At 51.8% G+C, this 17493-nt stretch overlaps 10 protein-coding genes across 10 annotated transcripts; 4 read left to right on the top strand and 6 right to left on the bottom strand.

Moving 5' to 3' along the window:
- Nucleotides 1-249: 249 nt before the first annotated feature.
- Nucleotides 250-793, top strand: COCVIDRAFT_38327 (hypothetical protein; the record flags this gene model as incomplete). The annotated part of the gene is made up of 4 exons (XM_014700605.1): nucleotides 250-286; nucleotides 362-391; nucleotides 524-670; nucleotides 726-793. 4 exons carry the CDS (start codon nucleotides 250-252, stop codon nucleotides 791-793), a joined length of 282 nt encoding a protein of 93 aa, XP_014556091.1.
- Nucleotides 794-1010: 217 nt separating this feature from the next.
- Nucleotides 1011-2043, bottom strand: COCVIDRAFT_16537 (hypothetical protein; the record flags this gene model as incomplete). Its single annotated transcript, XM_014700525.1, has 3 exons — nucleotides 1011-1406; nucleotides 1512-1799; nucleotides 1873-2043. The coding sequence occupies 3 exons, from the start codon at nucleotides 2041-2043 to the stop codon at nucleotides 1011-1013; spliced, it is 855 nt and encodes a 284-aa protein (XP_014556011.1).
- Nucleotides 2044-3011: 968 nt separating this feature from the next.
- Nucleotides 3012-4677, bottom strand: COCVIDRAFT_16536 (hypothetical protein; the record flags this gene model as incomplete). The annotated part of the gene is made up of 6 exons (XM_014700524.1): nucleotides 3012-3146; nucleotides 3209-4094; nucleotides 4151-4250; nucleotides 4305-4377; nucleotides 4442-4525; nucleotides 4624-4677. 6 exons carry the CDS (start codon nucleotides 4675-4677, stop codon nucleotides 3012-3014), a joined length of 1332 nt encoding a protein of 443 aa, XP_014556010.1.
- A 227-nt stretch (nucleotides 4678-4904) lies between these two features.
- Nucleotides 4905-5685, top strand: COCVIDRAFT_100883 (hypothetical protein; the record flags this gene model as incomplete). The annotated part of the gene is made up of 2 exons (XM_014700604.1): nucleotides 4905-5086; nucleotides 5142-5685. 2 exons carry the CDS (start codon nucleotides 4905-4907, stop codon nucleotides 5683-5685), a joined length of 726 nt encoding a protein of 241 aa, XP_014556090.1.
- A 90-nt stretch (nucleotides 5686-5775) lies between these two features.
- Nucleotides 5776-7073, bottom strand: COCVIDRAFT_27171 (hypothetical protein; the record flags this gene model as incomplete). The annotated part of the gene is made up of 2 exons (XM_014700603.1): nucleotides 5776-6873; nucleotides 6930-7073. 2 exons carry the CDS (start codon nucleotides 7071-7073, stop codon nucleotides 5776-5778), a joined length of 1242 nt encoding a protein of 413 aa, XP_014556089.1.
- A 578-nt stretch (nucleotides 7074-7651) lies between these two features.
- On the bottom strand, nucleotides 7652-8479 carry COCVIDRAFT_38321 (hypothetical protein; the record flags this gene model as incomplete). Its single annotated transcript, XM_014700602.1, has 6 exons — nucleotides 7652-7765; nucleotides 7814-7912; nucleotides 7962-8033; nucleotides 8088-8152; nucleotides 8246-8266; nucleotides 8476-8479. The coding sequence occupies 6 exons, from the start codon at nucleotides 8477-8479 to the stop codon at nucleotides 7652-7654; spliced, it is 375 nt and encodes a 124-aa protein (XP_014556088.1).
- Nucleotides 8480-9117: 638 nt separating this feature from the next.
- On the bottom strand, nucleotides 9118-10258 carry COCVIDRAFT_100852 (hypothetical protein; the record flags this gene model as incomplete). Its single annotated transcript, XM_014700601.1, has 3 exons — nucleotides 9118-9543; nucleotides 9596-9913; nucleotides 9968-10258. The coding sequence occupies 3 exons, from the start codon at nucleotides 10256-10258 to the stop codon at nucleotides 9118-9120; spliced, it is 1035 nt and encodes a 344-aa protein (XP_014556087.1).
- A 981-nt stretch (nucleotides 10259-11239) lies between these two features.
- COCVIDRAFT_27169 (hypothetical protein) lies at nucleotides 11240-12560 on the top strand (the record flags this gene model as incomplete). The annotated part of the gene is made up of 3 exons (XM_014700600.1): nucleotides 11240-11451; nucleotides 11504-12161; nucleotides 12210-12560. 3 exons carry the CDS (start codon nucleotides 11240-11242, stop codon nucleotides 12558-12560), a joined length of 1221 nt encoding a protein of 406 aa, XP_014556086.1.
- A 1150-nt stretch (nucleotides 12561-13710) lies between these two features.
- On the top strand, nucleotides 13711-15688 carry COCVIDRAFT_100853 (hypothetical protein; the record flags this gene model as incomplete). Its single annotated transcript, XM_014700599.1, has 2 exons — nucleotides 13711-13821; nucleotides 13871-15688. The coding sequence occupies 2 exons, from the start codon at nucleotides 13711-13713 to the stop codon at nucleotides 15686-15688; spliced, it is 1929 nt and encodes a 642-aa protein (XP_014556085.1).
- Nucleotides 15689-16118: 430 nt separating this feature from the next.
- Nucleotides 16119-17365, bottom strand: COCVIDRAFT_100892 (hypothetical protein; the record flags this gene model as incomplete). Its single annotated transcript, XM_014700598.1, has 4 exons — nucleotides 16119-16426; nucleotides 16485-16926; nucleotides 16980-17074; nucleotides 17128-17365. 4 exons carry the CDS (start codon nucleotides 17363-17365, stop codon nucleotides 16119-16121), a joined length of 1083 nt encoding a protein of 360 aa, XP_014556084.1.
- Nucleotides 17366-17493: the final 128 nt, after the last annotated feature.

Here is a 17493-nt window from a genome sequence, read left to right as displayed (position 1 = left end):
AGAAGGGGGGGGGGCGGGAGGGAACGAAAGATATGCAGGGACAAGGGGAAGGAAGGTTACGTCATACCAACCAAACATGAGATCAGCAACCCCCTCCCCTCTTCCGCAACGTTATAAGTGGCCGCTTCCGAGGATTCGTGTTATACACATCTACTACTATTCTGACATAATTTTTTTTCCTGAAACAGATAAACAAAAAGGAAGAAGACGCAATTTCGCAAAAGCGGACAATTCCACATCAAATCAAAAATGGCTGAGCAGAACGAACAGCAGCAGCAGAAGAAAGGTAAGGGGGGTTTTTTTTGAACTAGGGGTGATAGATTGAGGAAGGGAAAGAGGCTGATGAATTGATGTTTTGTAGGCTTTTTTGGAACGGCGGCGAGTGGATTGGGTATGTTCATCTCTCTTTTATCATTCTTCTTCGTTCGCTTCTTCCCCTCCACTCTCATTCCCTCAGTCCACCCAACCCTCCCTCCCTCCCTCCCTTCTGCCTTCCGCCCGCCAAGCTAACAAAAACCACCAGGAAACACCCTCGGCGCCGCAACCAACACCGTCGGAAAGGGTGTCCAGGGTATAACGGATACAACGGGGAATGTAGTTGCGGCTGGTGGGAAGGGGTTGGGGGATGCGGTGACGGGGGTTACGTCTGGTGTTGGGGAGACGACGAAAGGTATGTTTTCATCGAGAGAAGGTGGGGATGAAAAGCTGATATTGAGGTTGTGTAGCTGCTGGCAAGTTTGTGGGGGATACGACAGGAGCTGGGGCAAAGAGTGTGCAGGGGGAGAATAAATGATTTACGAGGGATTGAGGAGGTGATTAACGTGTGGGACTGGAGCTGTTGAAAAGCTTGTTATATCTTTCCTTGTCTACTACTGATCTTACGCTTGTGTCTCTCCCTAAATGAAGAGATAAATTTTTTTTTCTCTTCAAATCTCCATCAATAGATGCTTTGTATCACCTTGCCCCCCACCCCACTTCCAAAACCACATCAGTCCCTATCCAAACACATCTTAGACCCCAAACTCCCCCCTCATCCCCAACCTTAGCAAATCTCTCTCAACAACCTCCCCCTTCCTCGCCATCAAATCCTCCACATCCCAATTCACACTCACAAACCGTCCACTCAACCACCTCGCCTTCTCTTGACACACCCACACCGCCATGCCCCCCACCAACTCGGCGCTATCATTATTGAACAACGAGCGAAACGGTTCCCGCAGCATATCCGTCGCCACCATCCCTGGATGCATGCTTATGGATGTTACGCACGGGTACTCGGCGGCGACGTAGGCGGCGAGGGCGTCGACGGCGAATTTACTTATCAAGTAGCCGCCCACGGCGGGCACGGTGAAGAAGGATTGCCAGGAGGAGAGGGTGAGGATTGTGGCGGGGGTGGAGGTATGTGCCTTTTGCGTTTACTTCCTGGGGTTGGGGTTGGGCTTGTTAGATCCCTTTTTCTCTCTTCTTTGTTTTCTTTTGGGAAAAGGGAAAAAATAAATAAATAGACGTACAAAGTTCTTCCACCATTCGTCGACGTTTGTCTCGTGGAGTTTTGGTCCGTCACCCGTTAGAACGCCGGCGGCGTTGATGAGGATGTCTGCGTGACCAAACTTTTGCTTGATGCTTTCAAAGGCTTTTTCTACGGCTTGAGCGTCGGAGATGTCGACGGCGCAGGTTAATGTTTCGATTTCCGGGTGAGCTTCTTTTACAGAGGCTTCGACGGTGGAGAGTTTGGTGGCGTTGGAGGCGATGAGGACCATGCCTTTGACTCCGGCTTTGATGAATGCTGGTACCATTGCCTTTCCATCAAGATTTGTGTCAGTTTCGATCATGGTTGTACAGTATGATGATGCGTAATTTTTTTGGACGTACTGTAGCTCCGATTCCGCGTGAAGCTCCAGTGATGATAACGACTTTGCCTGCTAAGCTGTGCTCTGGGAGACTCGGATCAATCGCTGGATACGCATCTTGATGCGTACGTTTTGTGAATTGCATTGCTTTGACATAGTAGTCTTTTGGGAGGTCACTTAGATTGGGTGCCATTTTTGGATATCGGAATCGAATTGCAAGGTATAAGCAAAGCTGTGATAATCCAGAGGACCGATGTGAAATCTATCAGATGTTTTTTCTTTGACATCCACCCTGCCTTTAAAATACTCTTTGATCATCGCTTTCTCTAACATCTCCACTTGTCGGGCAGGGATGCAACCGCTGATCTTGCATGTCCCACATTGCATCCTGCGTTCTGTTTGTGACAGCTGCCTCGGCGTGCACCGTTTTCAGTGCGGTGCCGCGTCGAGCGGTTGCTCGTTTAAAAAGCCGGCAGGTAGGATGCTGGTTCTGTCCTGTTGGGTGTTAGTGCAGGTGGATCCTTGCGTAGTTACAGAACCTGAGCGGGCGCAGGTGGCCTAATGTATTCAAAGGTCTGCTTGTGCGTTTTGATTCCATCCACAAGCTATTCATCCGGGGATATCATGTTTTCATTTTGAGATAGCTTCTGTGGAATTAGACATAAACTTCATAGCGATGCTAATGCATTTACAGAAACTTCTTGCAAGTTCGCATCTAGTAAGGCGCGAGGGGAAGAAAGTGTATCGAGAACGATATCGGCTCTACGAAAGTGACCATAACAGTGAACACGTGGAAGGATCTGTCGGAAATAGTCTGGTTTGCAGGTAAAGATGGGTGCTACAGAGCTTCCATATCCCCCAACGGAACACTTTTCTTATTTATAGTATGATCCCTATGTGTAGAAGCAGGACTTGGTGAGAAGTACGTAGTAGTTGGGTATATTCTAATCCTATCGAGTCGAGATATAGCTGCTCTACACTGTACTAACAATGCAAAAGATCCGGGTTTACAAGAATCACAAGAGCCTCACAAATGTCAAACACTCTACCACACGAGCACAGGATTCCTCACAAGCATACGCATGGAGCGCAACTAATATATTCTTCCGCACCGCACACAAGCCTCAAAGGCTGTACGCATCTTCTCTTGTAAATAAACGTTTAGATACCCAGAGTGAACTCAACACCAACGTCAATATCACGTGCCATCTTGACAACCTTTGAGAACTGAACCGACTTCTCAGCAGCACCCTGGAGATCATCGATGGAGAAAATCTTAAGACCAGAGTCGTTGATCTATTACACAAAACATGTTAGCAAGAAATATCCATCTCAAAGTCTGACTTGTTAAAACTTACCAGCTTCTGCGCAGCCTCCATGTTGGTACCCTGCAACCTAGCAATAACAGGAGTCTTGAGGTTCATTTCCTGGACAACCTGGATGAGACCCTTGGCAATGGCGTCACAGCGGACGATACCACCAAAGATGTTGACGAAAATGGCAGTGACCTTGGGGTCGCTGGTGATGAGTTCGAAAGCTTGCCTGATGGCCTCGGGGGTAGCACCGCCACCGACATCCAAGAAGTTAGCGGGCGCACCGCCGTTGAGCTTGATAATGTCCATGGTAGCCATGGCCAGACCGGCACCGTTAACGAGGCAGCCAATATCACCGTCGAGCTTGATGAAGTTAAGACCAACCTTGGCGGCCTTGACCTCGTCGGGGTCTTCCTGGGTAATGTCCCTCCAGTCAAAGACCTCCTTCTGACGGAAGTCGGCGTTGTCGTCAAAGTTGAGCTTGGCATCCATGGCGAGGACCTGGTGGTCGGTAGTCTCAGAGAGGGGGTTGATCTCGATCTGGGTAGCGTCCTTCTCCATGAAAACCTTGTAGAGCTTCTGGATAGTGTCCTTGGCATCCTCGATGCACTGCTCCGAGAAACCAAGCTCGGTCGCAATGTTGCGCGCCATTTCGTCGGTGACGCCCTTGTGAATGTCAATGGGGGTGGTGATGATGGCCTCGGGGTGCTCCTTTGCGACGGTCTCAATGTCCATTCCACCTTGCGACGAAGCGACAATGACGGGGCCTTGGGAAGCGCGGTCCATGAGGATGGCGAGGTAGAACTCACGGCGGGCAAACTTGCGGTCGACAATGAATACGGAGTTGCAGAGCCGGCCGGCGGCTCCAGTTTGCTTGGTGATAAGCTTGTGGCCGATCATCTGCTCGGCAAGGATGGCTGCTTCGCGGGGACTGCATACTGTGTTAAAGAATTGGCCATGGTGTTGCAGTACAATGAGGTAGCATACGAGTAGACAACCCTGACACCGCCCTTGAAGCCGTTGTCAAAGGTTCCCTTTCCACGGCCTCCGGCAAGAACCTGGGCCTTGATGACGGCGTCCTCTCCGCCTGCACACATTAGCCCCAGAACCAAAGTGCCCGTCTACTCTTGCTGGCGCATACCAATTTCCTGGGCAATCTTCTCAGCCTCTGCGCCGCTGGTAGCGACGCCGCCCTTGGGCACACCAATGCCATACTGGGTTTCGTGTTAGATGTCCAGGCCCGCCAAATAGTGGGATATTTCAGCGGAGCACTCGTACCGACTCGAGCAGGGCCGCGGACCTGTATTCGTGGATGGCAAGGCCTCTCCTTTGCTGGATGACGGAGCGCTTCAGTGGTGTTTCCTGGCATTGGTTAGCACTGCATGATCGTTGGTGGGCGGGCGCCAGGTGTGCAAGAGCCTTTTGCAGCTCGTGGGAGAAGCCATTGAGTGTGTACATACAGCAGCAGCGCGAACAGCGCGAGCCAGCGGCCGGGCGCGGGCAAGGTTGTACATGATGTCTGGAGTCGCAGACACACGTTTGGGTATATGGGTGGGGGAGTTTAGAGGGAGGGAAAGCTCTTGATGCACAGCTCCGTTTGATGTCGGCTGCTTCACAGGGCTGTTGCGGACGTCTGCTAGCGTGCCGAGAATGAACCGGGTTCTCAAAAATATCGCGGCCGGGAACTTGGTCGTATTGAGCCCCAAAATCTCAAGCGCCCCTGGATAAGTCCGCGCCGGAAATGTCAAAGAGAAATAACGAGGGCGATGTTATCGCCAATCGGATAAGTCTCCTTGAAGCAAAGGGACAGAAGCTCTTGGCCTCGCTTTACGGGTCGCGGCCAGACTGGGATACGCGGGACAGTGCTGCGACGCCTCAGGATGAGGATGATCAGGATCTCAAACAAAACTACGCTCATGATAGGTGGCACTCCACATGACTGTTTTTCGCAACTGCGCGTGCTAATATTCATGTTCAGAATTGGTCTTGGCGGTATACTTCCAAAGGATGTCGAGAATGGCAGCTTCACCAAGAGGACACTAACGTCGGACGACAAACTGCTGCAGCAGTTGATCGGCAAGAAAAAAGCCAAGGCTCATATCATGGCGAAACAAGAAGCTGCGAGGCCGAGTGCAGCGACCAAAACTCATCAATACAGCAAACCTGCTGTTGCGAAGAAGGAGGTGTCCGATGATGAAGAGGATGGGAGGGCCGCTACTTTCAAGTCAAAGAGAGAGGGTAGGAAGGCGAGGAAGCCGCCCAAAGCTCTGGACAGTGACGACGAGGATGAAGAAACGAGAGCAAAAAGGCTAGCAGCAGGCGCGAAGACTGAAGACCGGGAGATAAAGGAGCTTACCACAGAGACTCCGGTTGAGGATAAGTCGTCTGAAAAAGTGGAAGAGGAGGAAGAAGCAGAACCTGCACCACCAGCTCCTAAGAAAGTAAAAACTAAACCGAAGAGCTTTTTGGATGAAATTCTGGCAGAGCGCTCCAAGAAGAAGAGCAAAAAGAATAAGGCCTAGGGTGTCACTCCAGTGCATTAATAAGGCGTTGTAAACCATAGTCGTTTGATACCCCAATCATTTATCTAATTTTTTGATTATCGACATTTTCTACTCCCGTACAATCAAGCTGGCCATGCCCATTCCCGTGCCTATACATTTGCTCAGCACACCCACCTGCTCCCCACTTCTGCCCATCTCGTGTAGGAGCGTGGCAAGCATCCTGCCACTTGTCGCACCCAGTGGGTGACCTAGTGCAATGGCACCTCCATTAGGATTGATCTTATCCATCTTGTTCTCAAGTCCCAGCTTCCTTATGCAGTACAGCGCTTGGCTCGCAAAAGCTTCGTTGATCTCCCACACATTGACATCTGATGTCTGCAAGCCCGTGTAGTCGAGGAGCTTGGGGATAGCAAGAGCTGGTCCAACTCCCATTTCATCCGGTGTGCAACCCACAACCTGTGTCCCAGCCCACTTTCCAATGATTTGCTTTTCCAGACCGAGAGCCGTGGCTGTCGATCGGCGCATCATGAGTGCTGCACTTGCTCCATCCGAAACTTGACTGCTGTTGCCTGCTGTGCTTGCACCATTCTTGTCAAATGCCGGCTTCATAGTCGCCAATTTCTCCACCGTGGTTCCTGGCCGAATTCCATCATCCTTGGTCACAGTCACCTGCTTTTGGTTTTCCGGCACCTCGGGCTCAATCCACCTTGTAGTGACTGGAACGATCTCATCGTCAAACAATCCGTTCGCTTGCGCCTTCGCAGCCCTGTTTTGCGATTCCGCAGCGAAGGCATCTTGGTCAGCGCGAGTGACGCCATACCGACTCGCCACATTCTCAGATGTAATGCCCATGCTCATAATGCAGTCTCGTGCATCCTTGACCGGGCTGTCCTTCATCTCTGGCCAGAGTTCTGTGGGTATAGCTCTGCTGCCATAGTTGCGCGTCATGCTCTCCATACCTCCTCCAATGCCAATGTCGATTTGGCCAACAGCGATGGAGTTTGCGATTGACGTTATAGCAGATAGACCTGATGCGCAGGCGCGGTTTACGGTGCTGAAGGAAGTTGTCGTAGGAATGCCAACATGGTTTGCGGCCATGCGGCCGGCTTTGGAGCCACCAAGTTCGGCGAGCACGGTGCCCACGCAAACGTCATCTATCTTCGCTGGGTCAAGGTTTGGGAATTTGTTGATGGTGGCTTTGAGGACCTGTCTATCCGTCAGTTCCTGGCACATTGTACAGAGGATAATTGAGGGTGGTGTACCGCTCCCAAGAGTTCGTGGTCATATGCATCGCGCAGACCGCCCTTCTTGGCTCTTGTTACCGGAGTTCGGAGGGCAGAGAGGAAGACGACATCATGTGGATTCTTCTGGAGAATGTTCTTGAGACCTTTTTGCACGAAAGCCATGACGGCAAGATGACTTGTAATGAACCGCTGGAGATGGCGATTGTAGGGTATCAAGATAAAGGAAATGATAACGCAAAACGACACAAGAATCCAGACCAAGTAGAAGAGGCTGTACTATTGCCGCACGAAGAGGCCATGGTTATAGTAGTATGTAAGCTAACCCCAGGCCCGAGGGATTGCGTGGAGCTTCGGCAAGTGACCGCGGAGAAGTTGCGGCAAAGGTCTTTTCCGGCTCACGTGCGACAGCGAACCGCATCGAAGAGATTCGGAACACTGCGATGCGTCACGACGAGTGTTGGCCACAGGATGGCTGCAGAACAATGTCGCCGAACATGTTAGTGCATCAAGCCGATACAAACAAAAGATAATTACTTGCGGTCATGCCCCTGTAATGATGTAACTATAACTATTGCAATGTTTTTTTATTTCATTTGTAATTCGCATTGTCATCTGCCAAAGTCCCCGAGATGCCAAAGAGATTCCCCGCCTGTTTCCACACCCTCAAACTTTATGCAGCACTCTACACTTTGTCCCAAGTCTCAACAGTGGGAACCAATCCACCGAGCGCAGTTGGCTGCCTATGCAGCGGGGTATACCAGACGGAAAACATCGTTGAGAACAAACCAGCTGCCATTGTCGTTCTTAAGCTGGAATGCCTGGGTGAAGCTCATTGGCTTTTCTTCGCCCCCAATCTATCAAGAGTCAGTAGAAGTTTTGTGTTATAGATAAAATCTACCCACCATGAGCGCGCCCGTAACAAGAACCATGATGCCATCTTCGGCGGAAGGCTGAGCATCAATTGTATCTGTGCGATGTTGTATCTGCTGGAAAGGCAGGTTCTTGCAAGAGTCAGCTTTGTCTTTCCCTGTCGGGTAGAGTTGTTGTTACCTGGAGTTTCTCTACAATGGCAGCAGATCCCTGGGTTGGCGTCTGCTCAAAGGTGAGCATGGAAGGCTCTCTCTGTGAATTTTGTGAGCCGGAGGTCGTTGCACGCGCTTAGATCGGATCGCATACGTATAGGGAAGCGAGACCGGCGCGGTTTTTATCGAAGGTTTCATAGTAGAACTGGACAAACTGCTCTGGCGCAAGGGTCAATCCTGGTCTGACTGGAGGAGCCCAAGAGACAAAACCGATAGACTTCAGTCTGCCTCAAGTGAACGGGCGGTACATACGGGCGATGGCGTTGAAGTCGGCTGTACAAAGTCAGTCTCAATCGTTCTGGCTGTTTCCCTCTCAAGAGCGGAAACGCATAGCTACACAGCATCAGAGAGCTGGTGACCAAGCGCAAGCCAGCAGGTATCTATCCGCAACAATGTTGTCCTGTATGAGGAAACGACTCGACACCTGGTGCCAAAGGCGCATCGAGGCAGGGTGGATGGCGGGGTAGAAGCGGCAGACTTACACATGACTGCGAGCTTTTGAGAGCTACGGTATTCGGATCGATAGGGTGATGAAGTTTTCAACAGATGGTCTGGTACGCGACAGCGGCGGAGGAGTGATTTGGCAATGTCACAAAGGCGTGTTGGGAGCTTTTGCTGTCACAGCCCGCGTTCGCTGGGCTTCGGTGGTGGGGCAAGCCCTGCCTAATCTTGGAAGCCGTCGGCCCGACGTTTCGCCGGGCCTTCTAATTTCTTCGAAGCTCTGCATCGCGTTCCCTCCTCCCTTCATCGCTGGTCAACGCCCGAGAACGTCGTCCTTCAAGCGGGACAACGTGGGTAGTGATGCAGCGAGATAACTCACAGGTAAGCTCTCTCAGATTTCCCTTACAACTTTGCATTATGATGATCATCATCAAACGATAACTTCCGAGTCAACGACGGTGAAGTCTAAAAACAAGATCAAGCTCAACAGGCTGATTTGCTCATTCAAAACTCACATTGTTCATTATTAAGTCGAATGGTGTACTAACATGCCATTGTCTAGTTTGAGATACATACAACCAACGCCGACGCGCTCATGCAGATGCGCAACGTAGATAGTTCACGTAGCCAATCGAAGATGCTTTCAACAGCTCCCACATGACCTTCCAAGCAATATTTCTAATCTACAACCCCTTCTTCTGGAATGACTTGATAGTATCGACTATAGATTGCTCAAAGGTCTTGTACTTCAAGCCAACGACGTCAATGGACCGCTTGTTGTTGAATTTATACAATCCCTTGTCGGGGGTACCTTCTGGGTAGTCGCCGCCAGGCGTTGAGTCGCTGGGCAAGTCCTTGAACTCTGGGAAGTTCTTCTTGATGATCTGGCACATTTCCTTGTTGGAAAAGTATCCAGCTATGACAAAGAAGCGCTTGTTGGCCGCCTCAGTCTTCTCCATCGCGGCCACGTGTGCCTCTGCAACATCACGTACGTCTACCCAAAAGTGCACGCCGGAAATGGGAATTTCGTCCTTAAACTTGCCTTGGACGGCGGCGAGAATGCGCTGGTTGGATGTGTTCATGTTGTCGAGGCTCTCAAGAGGGTGTACCTTGATCATTGTTAACGATGTCATGTGAATAACGGGGTTTTCTGGGACTTACGATTGGGCCGTACACCATTGGCGGGTTGATCGTAGAGAGGGTGAAATTTGGCTTCTCCTTTTCTACAAATTCCCAGGCTGCCTTCTCTGCAAAGGTCTTACTTGCTCGGTATCCTGCGACTGCATCTTTGAGTGCATCTTCTAGCGTCATGGGATTCCAGTCTTCCTCTGAGTATTCGTGTCCTGGCCAAAAGCCCTTGGATGGATTCACAATAGCGGCAAAAGACGATGTGATGACGACTTGCTTTACGGTTGGCGCATTCTTCTTGATGGACTTCAAGATGCCCGTGGTTCCAATGACGGCGGGGTCGAGTAAGTCCTGTCTTGTTAGCGAGTTCTCCAACACCAGCCAAGGGCGGTAGTATGCACTCACTTTCTGGACATCCGTAACATTAAAGTGGAACGGGCTGGCAGTGTGGAGTACAGCCTCGAATGGAGGGTCTGAAACAACGGCCTGGTCAAAAGCATCTGGCTGTGCGATATCTGGGACAATGGCAAAGTCCAGCTGGCCCTTTTCAACATGGCTCTTGTACGACTCTTTGATCTTATCTGCCTTGTCTTGCGTGCGCACAGTGGTCACAACGCTGTGGCCGTGGTCCAACAAGACATCAAGAGTGTGCGCGGCAATGAAACCGCTGCCTCCGGTCAATAGAACTCGCGTCATTTCGATGATATAGAGGGAATTAGTACGATTGGGTCAGTAGGCGTCCAGATGCTAATCCACAGGTCGAGTGTCGTGGCAGCATGTGTATCTATGTCTTATGTAGCTCTTATACCCCAGCTAGCGCGGGGCAGTATTGTACCGAGTGTCGCGATTACATAGCAGGCCTAGTCCCCTCACCGGCTGCAATGGCAGCGTCACGGCTGATAAAGTCATGCTGTCAGTCTGAGTGATCGTGGTGCCATTGCGTCATCAGCGATGCGACACCTTTGGTGGGGCATACTGCGTCTTCGTGTCACCCTCCCGAGGTACTGCGAACAACTGCTGGTTGGAAGCTTCACGCCGTTTGGGCTTCCCAAACGGACTGTGGACTTCCCAGTAGACTCCGCAGCACAGCCAGATTTTCATTGTAGAGTGGTTATGATTGCCCTTGTGAGTACGTGCTCCGGAGCAGACGTCGTGTGCCAACAAATCAGACGTTGAGTCCGGGAGCCGGATACAAGCTTTGTTTGCAGTCAGTGTTGGGACCGGACCAGTGTAGAGTTTCTGTCAGGCTGATTGAGTGGGCGTGTAAGTATGTATAAGCGTATCCAGGCTCATTGTGTGGAACGTCAGACGGCGGTCCAAGGCACATTGCCCGTACGGACCATCGTTAACTCCGGGCCATGCCTTCCTCATCATATCGGCAAAAGGCCCCACCTGCAACTTGAGATACCTCCCACATAGCCCCCTCCCCCGCCCGCCACTTCATCTCGCCCTTCCAATCCGAACGGCATTCACTGTGCTAGGTGAGACTTAGCCTCGTTTTGCCAACGCTAAATCGGGTATGCTTGCGCTGCCACGGGGTCCAGTAATTCTCGATGAGCGTTGAATGCAGGTCCCCCATGCGGGGCAAGCCGACAAGATGAGGGGCCATTTTTTCGCCAGGCACCTGCTGCCTTCTCATCTCTTGCTCTCTTCTATACCTACGCTATCAGACTAAACATGACATCCCTCAAGAGAAGCCCACCTTTCCGCGCCGAGCACGTCGGCTCATTGCTCCGTCCCCAGGAGCTTGTGCAAAAACGGTACGATGTCGCATCGGGCAAAGCTAAGCCGGACGAGCTTGTGCCTCTGGAGGACAAGTCTGTTGCAGAGGTGGTAAAATTCCAGCAGGATTGCGGGCTCAAGGTCGTCTCGAGCGGCGAGTACACCAGGTCAGTAGCTCTGCATAATGTCAGTCTAGACATGGCCTAACTTTAGAGCCAGGCATATGTTCTGGGGTACCTTTTTTGAAACACTTCACGGCATGAAAGAGCTACAGCTTGGCGTCCTCAAGGGCTACAACAAGGATATGTTTCGCGCTTATGCACCGGACGTCAAGTCGTTTATGGAAGCAAAGGAAGTACCCAACCACGTCACTGTCTGCGTCGACAAGATTAGACACCCTGGAAAATCCAGCAACCAACGAGAAGTTGATCTGATGAAGAGCCTGCTTCCAGAAAGCGAATGGAAGAACATCAAAATCACGCTCATCTCACCATCCTGGTACCATTTCCGTTACATGAATGGCTCAGCCTACCCGAAAGAGGTGTACGCGAATGACGAGGAGTATTTCGACGATGTTGCCAAAGCGTATCAAGAAGAGCTCAAGATCCTTCACTCGCAGGGAATCAGGAATATCCAGATTGACGACCCCAATCTTGCCTATTTTTGCTCTGAAGACATGTTGGCAGGCTGGAAAGCAGACAAGACAAACAGCAAGACGGCCGACGAGATGTTTGACTCGTATGTGAAGTTCTACAATAAGTGCTTCGAGCGGCCCGCAGACATGCATCTCGGCATCCACTTGTGCCGTGGCAACTACGTCGGAAGCCGACATTTCAGTGAAGGCGCATACGATCTTATCGCAAAGAAGCTATTCCAGGTACTGCAGTACCCACAATCCATGGCACGGGTATGCTAACCGAGGCAGGATCTCGACGTTGACACTTACTATCTTGAATACGACACACCTCGCGCCGGAGGTTTTGAGCCGCTAGAGCACCTTCCAAAAGGCAAGAATGTCGTCCTAGGCGTCATCACCTCCAAGTTCCCTAAGCTTGAAGACAAGGACGAAATGATTGCCAGAGTCAATCAGGCTGCGGATTGGATCGCAAAGGGCACTGGCCAGTCACGCGAGGACGCGCTTAAACAATGCTGCGTTAGCCCGCAATGTGGTTTTGCATCACACGCTGAAGGTAATGCATTGGGTTATGAAGACATGAGGAAGAAATTGCAGCTTGTCAGGAGCATCGCGGATGCCGTGTGGCCCGGGGAGCCTTAAGCGCTAAGGAAGGGAAAAAGAGGAGTCTAAGACACTTCTGTGGGGGTCTTGACACATGCCGTTAGGGGAAGCAGTGCAGGAGTAGTGAATTCGAACCGAATGCCGAGTTCAACATGGCGTTTGTATGGGTAGTTCTATCGATTTGGGTGGCGGCAAGCGAGTCAGGTTGGTGCATTGTGTGGCAAAGAAGGAGAGGGACAAAAAGAAGACGAAGATGAAGACGACGACGCCTGTTCAACCATTTTGTCGATGTCGCTTACAAAGAATATCATCATCATTGCGGGGCCTGAAATCGGCAACTCGCATAGCCACGTGGTGTACTGGTGCTCATACTCAGTTCATTATCAAGCATAGGTCCAGAGAGTCTACAGTGCACGTTGCAGCTAACCTGACTTTGGTCTTAGTGTCCGTTATCCTTGAGCCGTTACTCCACAAGTTCCTCCCGCTTCGGGGGGGACGTCCGGCAGTCGGGAAATGACCGAGAATAAGGCCATGTTCCTTACAGGGAAAATGTCATTCGTGAACCAGGGGCGCAGCATCGGCGACAAGCACAAAAGGGAAGGTGTGTTCTTGTCGCGGGGAGCACATGTTCACTGTCTCGTATTGTAAGCTAGCAGCATTGTCGAGAGGATACAGTTTTTGTGTGGTTGCTACTGTGTAGAGGAATCTCAAAGTGCTTGCACCGCGCAGCGCTTGGCTCTTGTGGTGGAGCACTTCCCATGCCATTGGAAGCCTTCACTGCACATTGAATCCCTCGGGTATCGCAAGCGGTGGGTGGCGTAGTTCGGACGAAATGCTCCCCTTGCGAACCGTAAATTGCGACCCACAGTGATCCCTACCAGTACCCGCATGATCTACATACAGCCCTTCTTTGTAGGCATTGTCTTGCTGGCCTAGAAGAGACCAAAAACCGCGACTATTGAGCACCGCTGGGACGGTACGAATATGCGACCAATAATTTTCCTTTCCGCCTACTGCATTCATTGCCTCTGCCGCGTCAATAAGGGGGCACTCGAATGACGCCCTTGACACGATTCAGATGATATAAAGTCTTGCAATACTCCATCTTGCAAAAGCAAGCAGGCAACTCTCCCAGCCTCTGTCATTCTTTTGAAAACTACGCCTCGGCAACTAATAATACCTAATCACGATGCTCTTCCCACGTGTTCTTGGCTCTTTCGCAGCCTTCATCTCGCTCGCCAAGGCTGTCGATCTGACCGGCTATGAATACGTTGTGGTTGGTTCGGGTGCCGGTGGTGGCGTAAGTAAAACACATGAGCTTAGATAACACGGTCACTGACTTATTGTAGCCATTGGCTGCCCGCCTAGCCCTTGCTGGCCACAAGACTCTTCTCATTGAGGCTGGTGACGATCAGGGTGCCAACGCCAACTACACTGTGCCAGCCTTCAGTGCTAGGTCTTCCGAGGACCCCAACCTCAGCTGGAACTTTTACGTCAAGCACTACGCCGATGAGACGAGGCAAGCTCGCGACTACAAGACCAGTTATGCAACTCTCGACGGCGGCGAATACACTGGTCTTAGCCCACCCGAAGGCTCCACCATGAAGGGTACTCTATACCCCCGTACTGGTACCCTCGGAGGGTGCACAGCTCACAACGCTCTCATCGCCGTCTACCCCCACCAGTCTGACTTTGAGAACATCCAGAAGCTCACTGGAGATGACTCTTGGGCGCCTTCTAACATGCGCAAGTACTTCGAGAAGTTGGAGAAGAACCAGTACCTTATTCCTGGCACGGGAGCTCATGGTTACAAGGGCTGGCTCAACACCGAATACGCACCCATTGACATTGTCACCAGCGACCCTAAGCTCCTCAGCCTGGTTGGTGGTGCTGCTTTTGCCCTTGGCAATGCCACCAACGCTATTGTCAACCTTGCCACTCTCATTGCTGGTGACGCCAACGCTGACTCCAAGGAACGCGATGCTGGCCCCGGTCTTTACCAGATCCCCATCTCCACCAATGGTGGCAAGCGCACTGGATCCCGTGAATTCGTCCTGGCCGTTCGCGATGCTAAGAATGCAAACGGCACCAAAATGTACCCTCTCGATGTCAGACTGAACTGCCACGTCACAAAGGTTGTTTTCGACCAAGACGTCTCCCCTCCCCGCGCTACTGGTGTTGAGTTCCTTGACGGCCAGTACCTCTACAAGGCCAGCCCCAAGTCCTCTGGCGCAACTGGAGTCCCCGGATCTGCAAAGGCCTCTCGCGAAGTCATCCTCGCCGGTGGAACCTACAACTCTCCCCAGCTCCTCAAGCTCAGTGGTGTCGGACCTGCCGAGGAACTTAAGAAGTTCAACATCCCCGTCATCGCCGACCGCCCTGGTGTAGGTACCAACCTCCAGGACCACTACGAGATCAACGTCCAGGGCAAGGTCAGCTCCAACTTCTCGGCGCTCGAAGGCTGCACTTTTGACGGCAGCTCCGCCGACAAATGTATTGACCGCTGGAATTCCCCCATCCTAGGCAACCGCGGCATCTACGCTTCCCCCGGACTTGGCGCCACTATGCTCTACCAGTCGAGCACCGCTGATAACAACGACTACGACATCTTCGCCTTTGGCGGCCCCGTCAACTTCCGCGGTTACTTCCCCGGCTACGCCTTCAACGCTACCAGCGAGCACGACTGGTTCACCTGGGCCATCCTCAAGGCGCACCCACGCAACAACGCCGGAACCGTTACCCTTCGCTCCGCCGATCCCCTCGACATGCCCGATATCACCTACAACTACTTCGACACTGGCGTAGGCGACTACCAAAAGGATCTCACTGCCCTCACCGAAGCCGTCAACCTCGCCCGTGACTCTTTCCGCCGCCAGCTCGTCCCAGTCAAAGAAGTCCTCCCCGGCTCTGATGTCAACACCCCCGAGAAGATTGCACAGTACGCCAAGGACACCGCTTGGGGCCACCACGCCTCTTCCACCTGCCCAATTGGCGCCGACAACGACAAGATGGCTGTGCTTGACTCCAAGTTCAACGTCCGCGGCGTTGCCGGCCTGAGGGTCGTAGATGCCAGTGTTTTCCCCAAGATTCCTGGTACCTTCACTGCGCTCTCCACATACATGGTTGCTGAGAAGGCGGCGGATGAAATCCTCAAGGGTCTCCAGTAGGCTTGAGGGATGTTCACCTTTTGTGTTTTTTTTTGGGTTGTTTTGTTGCGCCTTGATGATATCCAGTTACGGTCGATGATGAGCGGAACATGAAATGAAGATTGTACACTGAACTTGTCTTGAGTCCTCTTTGTGATCGTGATGCAATGTGATAATTGTGAAGCATATGTCTACTTTGGTGTAATGTGTCGTGCTGTTAACGTTTGATGCTTGTCATGTCTGACTCAGAAAGTCTTGGTTGACATGGATATCGTGCGATCAGACTACTAGTGCCGCCAATGCCCTGCCTGAGGTTGCACAAACTAGTAGTGAGATTAGACTTCAATTTCTCTTGCACGCCGCTTGATGTTTTTTTTTTCATCTACAGAGTTTATATGCATATCGACCTTTATCTAGCATCTAACCTTTTTCTCTCTTACTCTCTTCCCATCTACTTCCCCTCTAGCGCCTCCCTCCGTCCACGACTCCCCAAATCCAAATACGGCGCCTCGCCCAAACTCGCCACACGGTCTCCCGCCCTCGCCTCGACATAGTCGTACGTAGCACAGTGCCAGGTACTCCTATTATCCCAGATAGCAAGGTCGTTCTTGTTCCACTTGAAGCGCACCTGGGCATCGTGATTTTGCGTGACGAGGTTGAAGAGGTAAGGGAGGAGGAGGTCGGATTCGTCTTTTGTGATGCCGTTGATGCGTTTGGTGAAGCCTTTGTTTACGTAGACAGATTTCCAGCCGGTTACCGCTGTATATTGGCGTTAGCATGTGTGAAAATATCGACCTGAGATAGAAGTGAGACTTACGGTTTGTACGAATGACGGGGTGGATAGCTGTAAGTGCATCACCTTGGTTGAGCGGGTTACCACGGACGCCCTTTCGAAGCGGATTACCTAGTCTCTCTGCCTCGTCGAGGAAGAACTTTGCGTCGTGGGTTGCGGTGAGGCCTTCGAGGAATGTGCGCATGGCGGGGGAGAGGCGGTCGTAGATTTCGTAGCCAGAGGCCCAGAGGGTGTCACCGCCGGTGGCGGGGAGAGTGTGGATCTTGAGCATGGCGTAGTCGGATGGTACGGGCTCGAAGGTGATGTCGCTGTGCCATCCTGCTGACGCGAAGCGGCTTACGTCTGAAAGTTGGTGGGTGAGGCCGCCGCCCTTCTTTTGCTTTTCACTGCTGATGACGGAGATTTGGTCGCCTAGTTCAGAGCCTTCTTCTGTGAGGGGGTGGACGTGGAGGCCTGATGATGAGGGCTATTGAAGTATTAGCCTTGCTGATGTAGTGACGCTGATATTTTGAGACATACACATCCTGAGAGTTCAGTTAATCGCAACATAAGGTCTCGCATCTGGTTAGGAGTGACATCTTGATTGCGCAAGAAAACAACTCCGCGCTGAGAGACTGTGACATCAAGTCAACTACTGCTTCAATATAGTCCATGTGCAATGACTGACCAGTGACGGCTAGGTCCTTGATCACAGCATCGCTTGCCTGAAGCAAGTCGGTCACTTGGAGGCCTTCAAACTCTCGACCAATGACCGGCGTCAAATCTTGGTACTTGTAATTGTCCAATGATCCAGAGTACACCAAGGGTTCCAACAGTCTCGACCTGGCGGTGGCGTTCCCGCCAAAGATGCGTGTGCCACCGGCGGCGTATTCATCCTCGGCATTGACGCGCTCTACAGAAGGCATCCTGGGCGGCTAGAAGGACAATGGATTCGGTTGACAAGCAGGATAGAATGCTGGACACAAGGCTTTCAAACTGGAAACTGCTCCGGACAGGATGTACAATATAGACTTCAGCACTGCTCGCTTGGAAG

The sequence above is a fragment of the Bipolaris victoriae genome, assembly GCF_000527765.1.
Source record: "Bipolaris victoriae FI3 unplaced genomic scaffold scaffold_48, whole genome shotgun sequence".
NCBI lineage: Eukaryota > Fungi > Ascomycota > Dothideomycetes > Pleosporales > Pleosporaceae > Bipolaris > Bipolaris victoriae.
The sequence above is the reverse complement of the archived record's forward strand: the minus strand, read 5'-3'. Positions and strand labels throughout refer to the sequence as shown.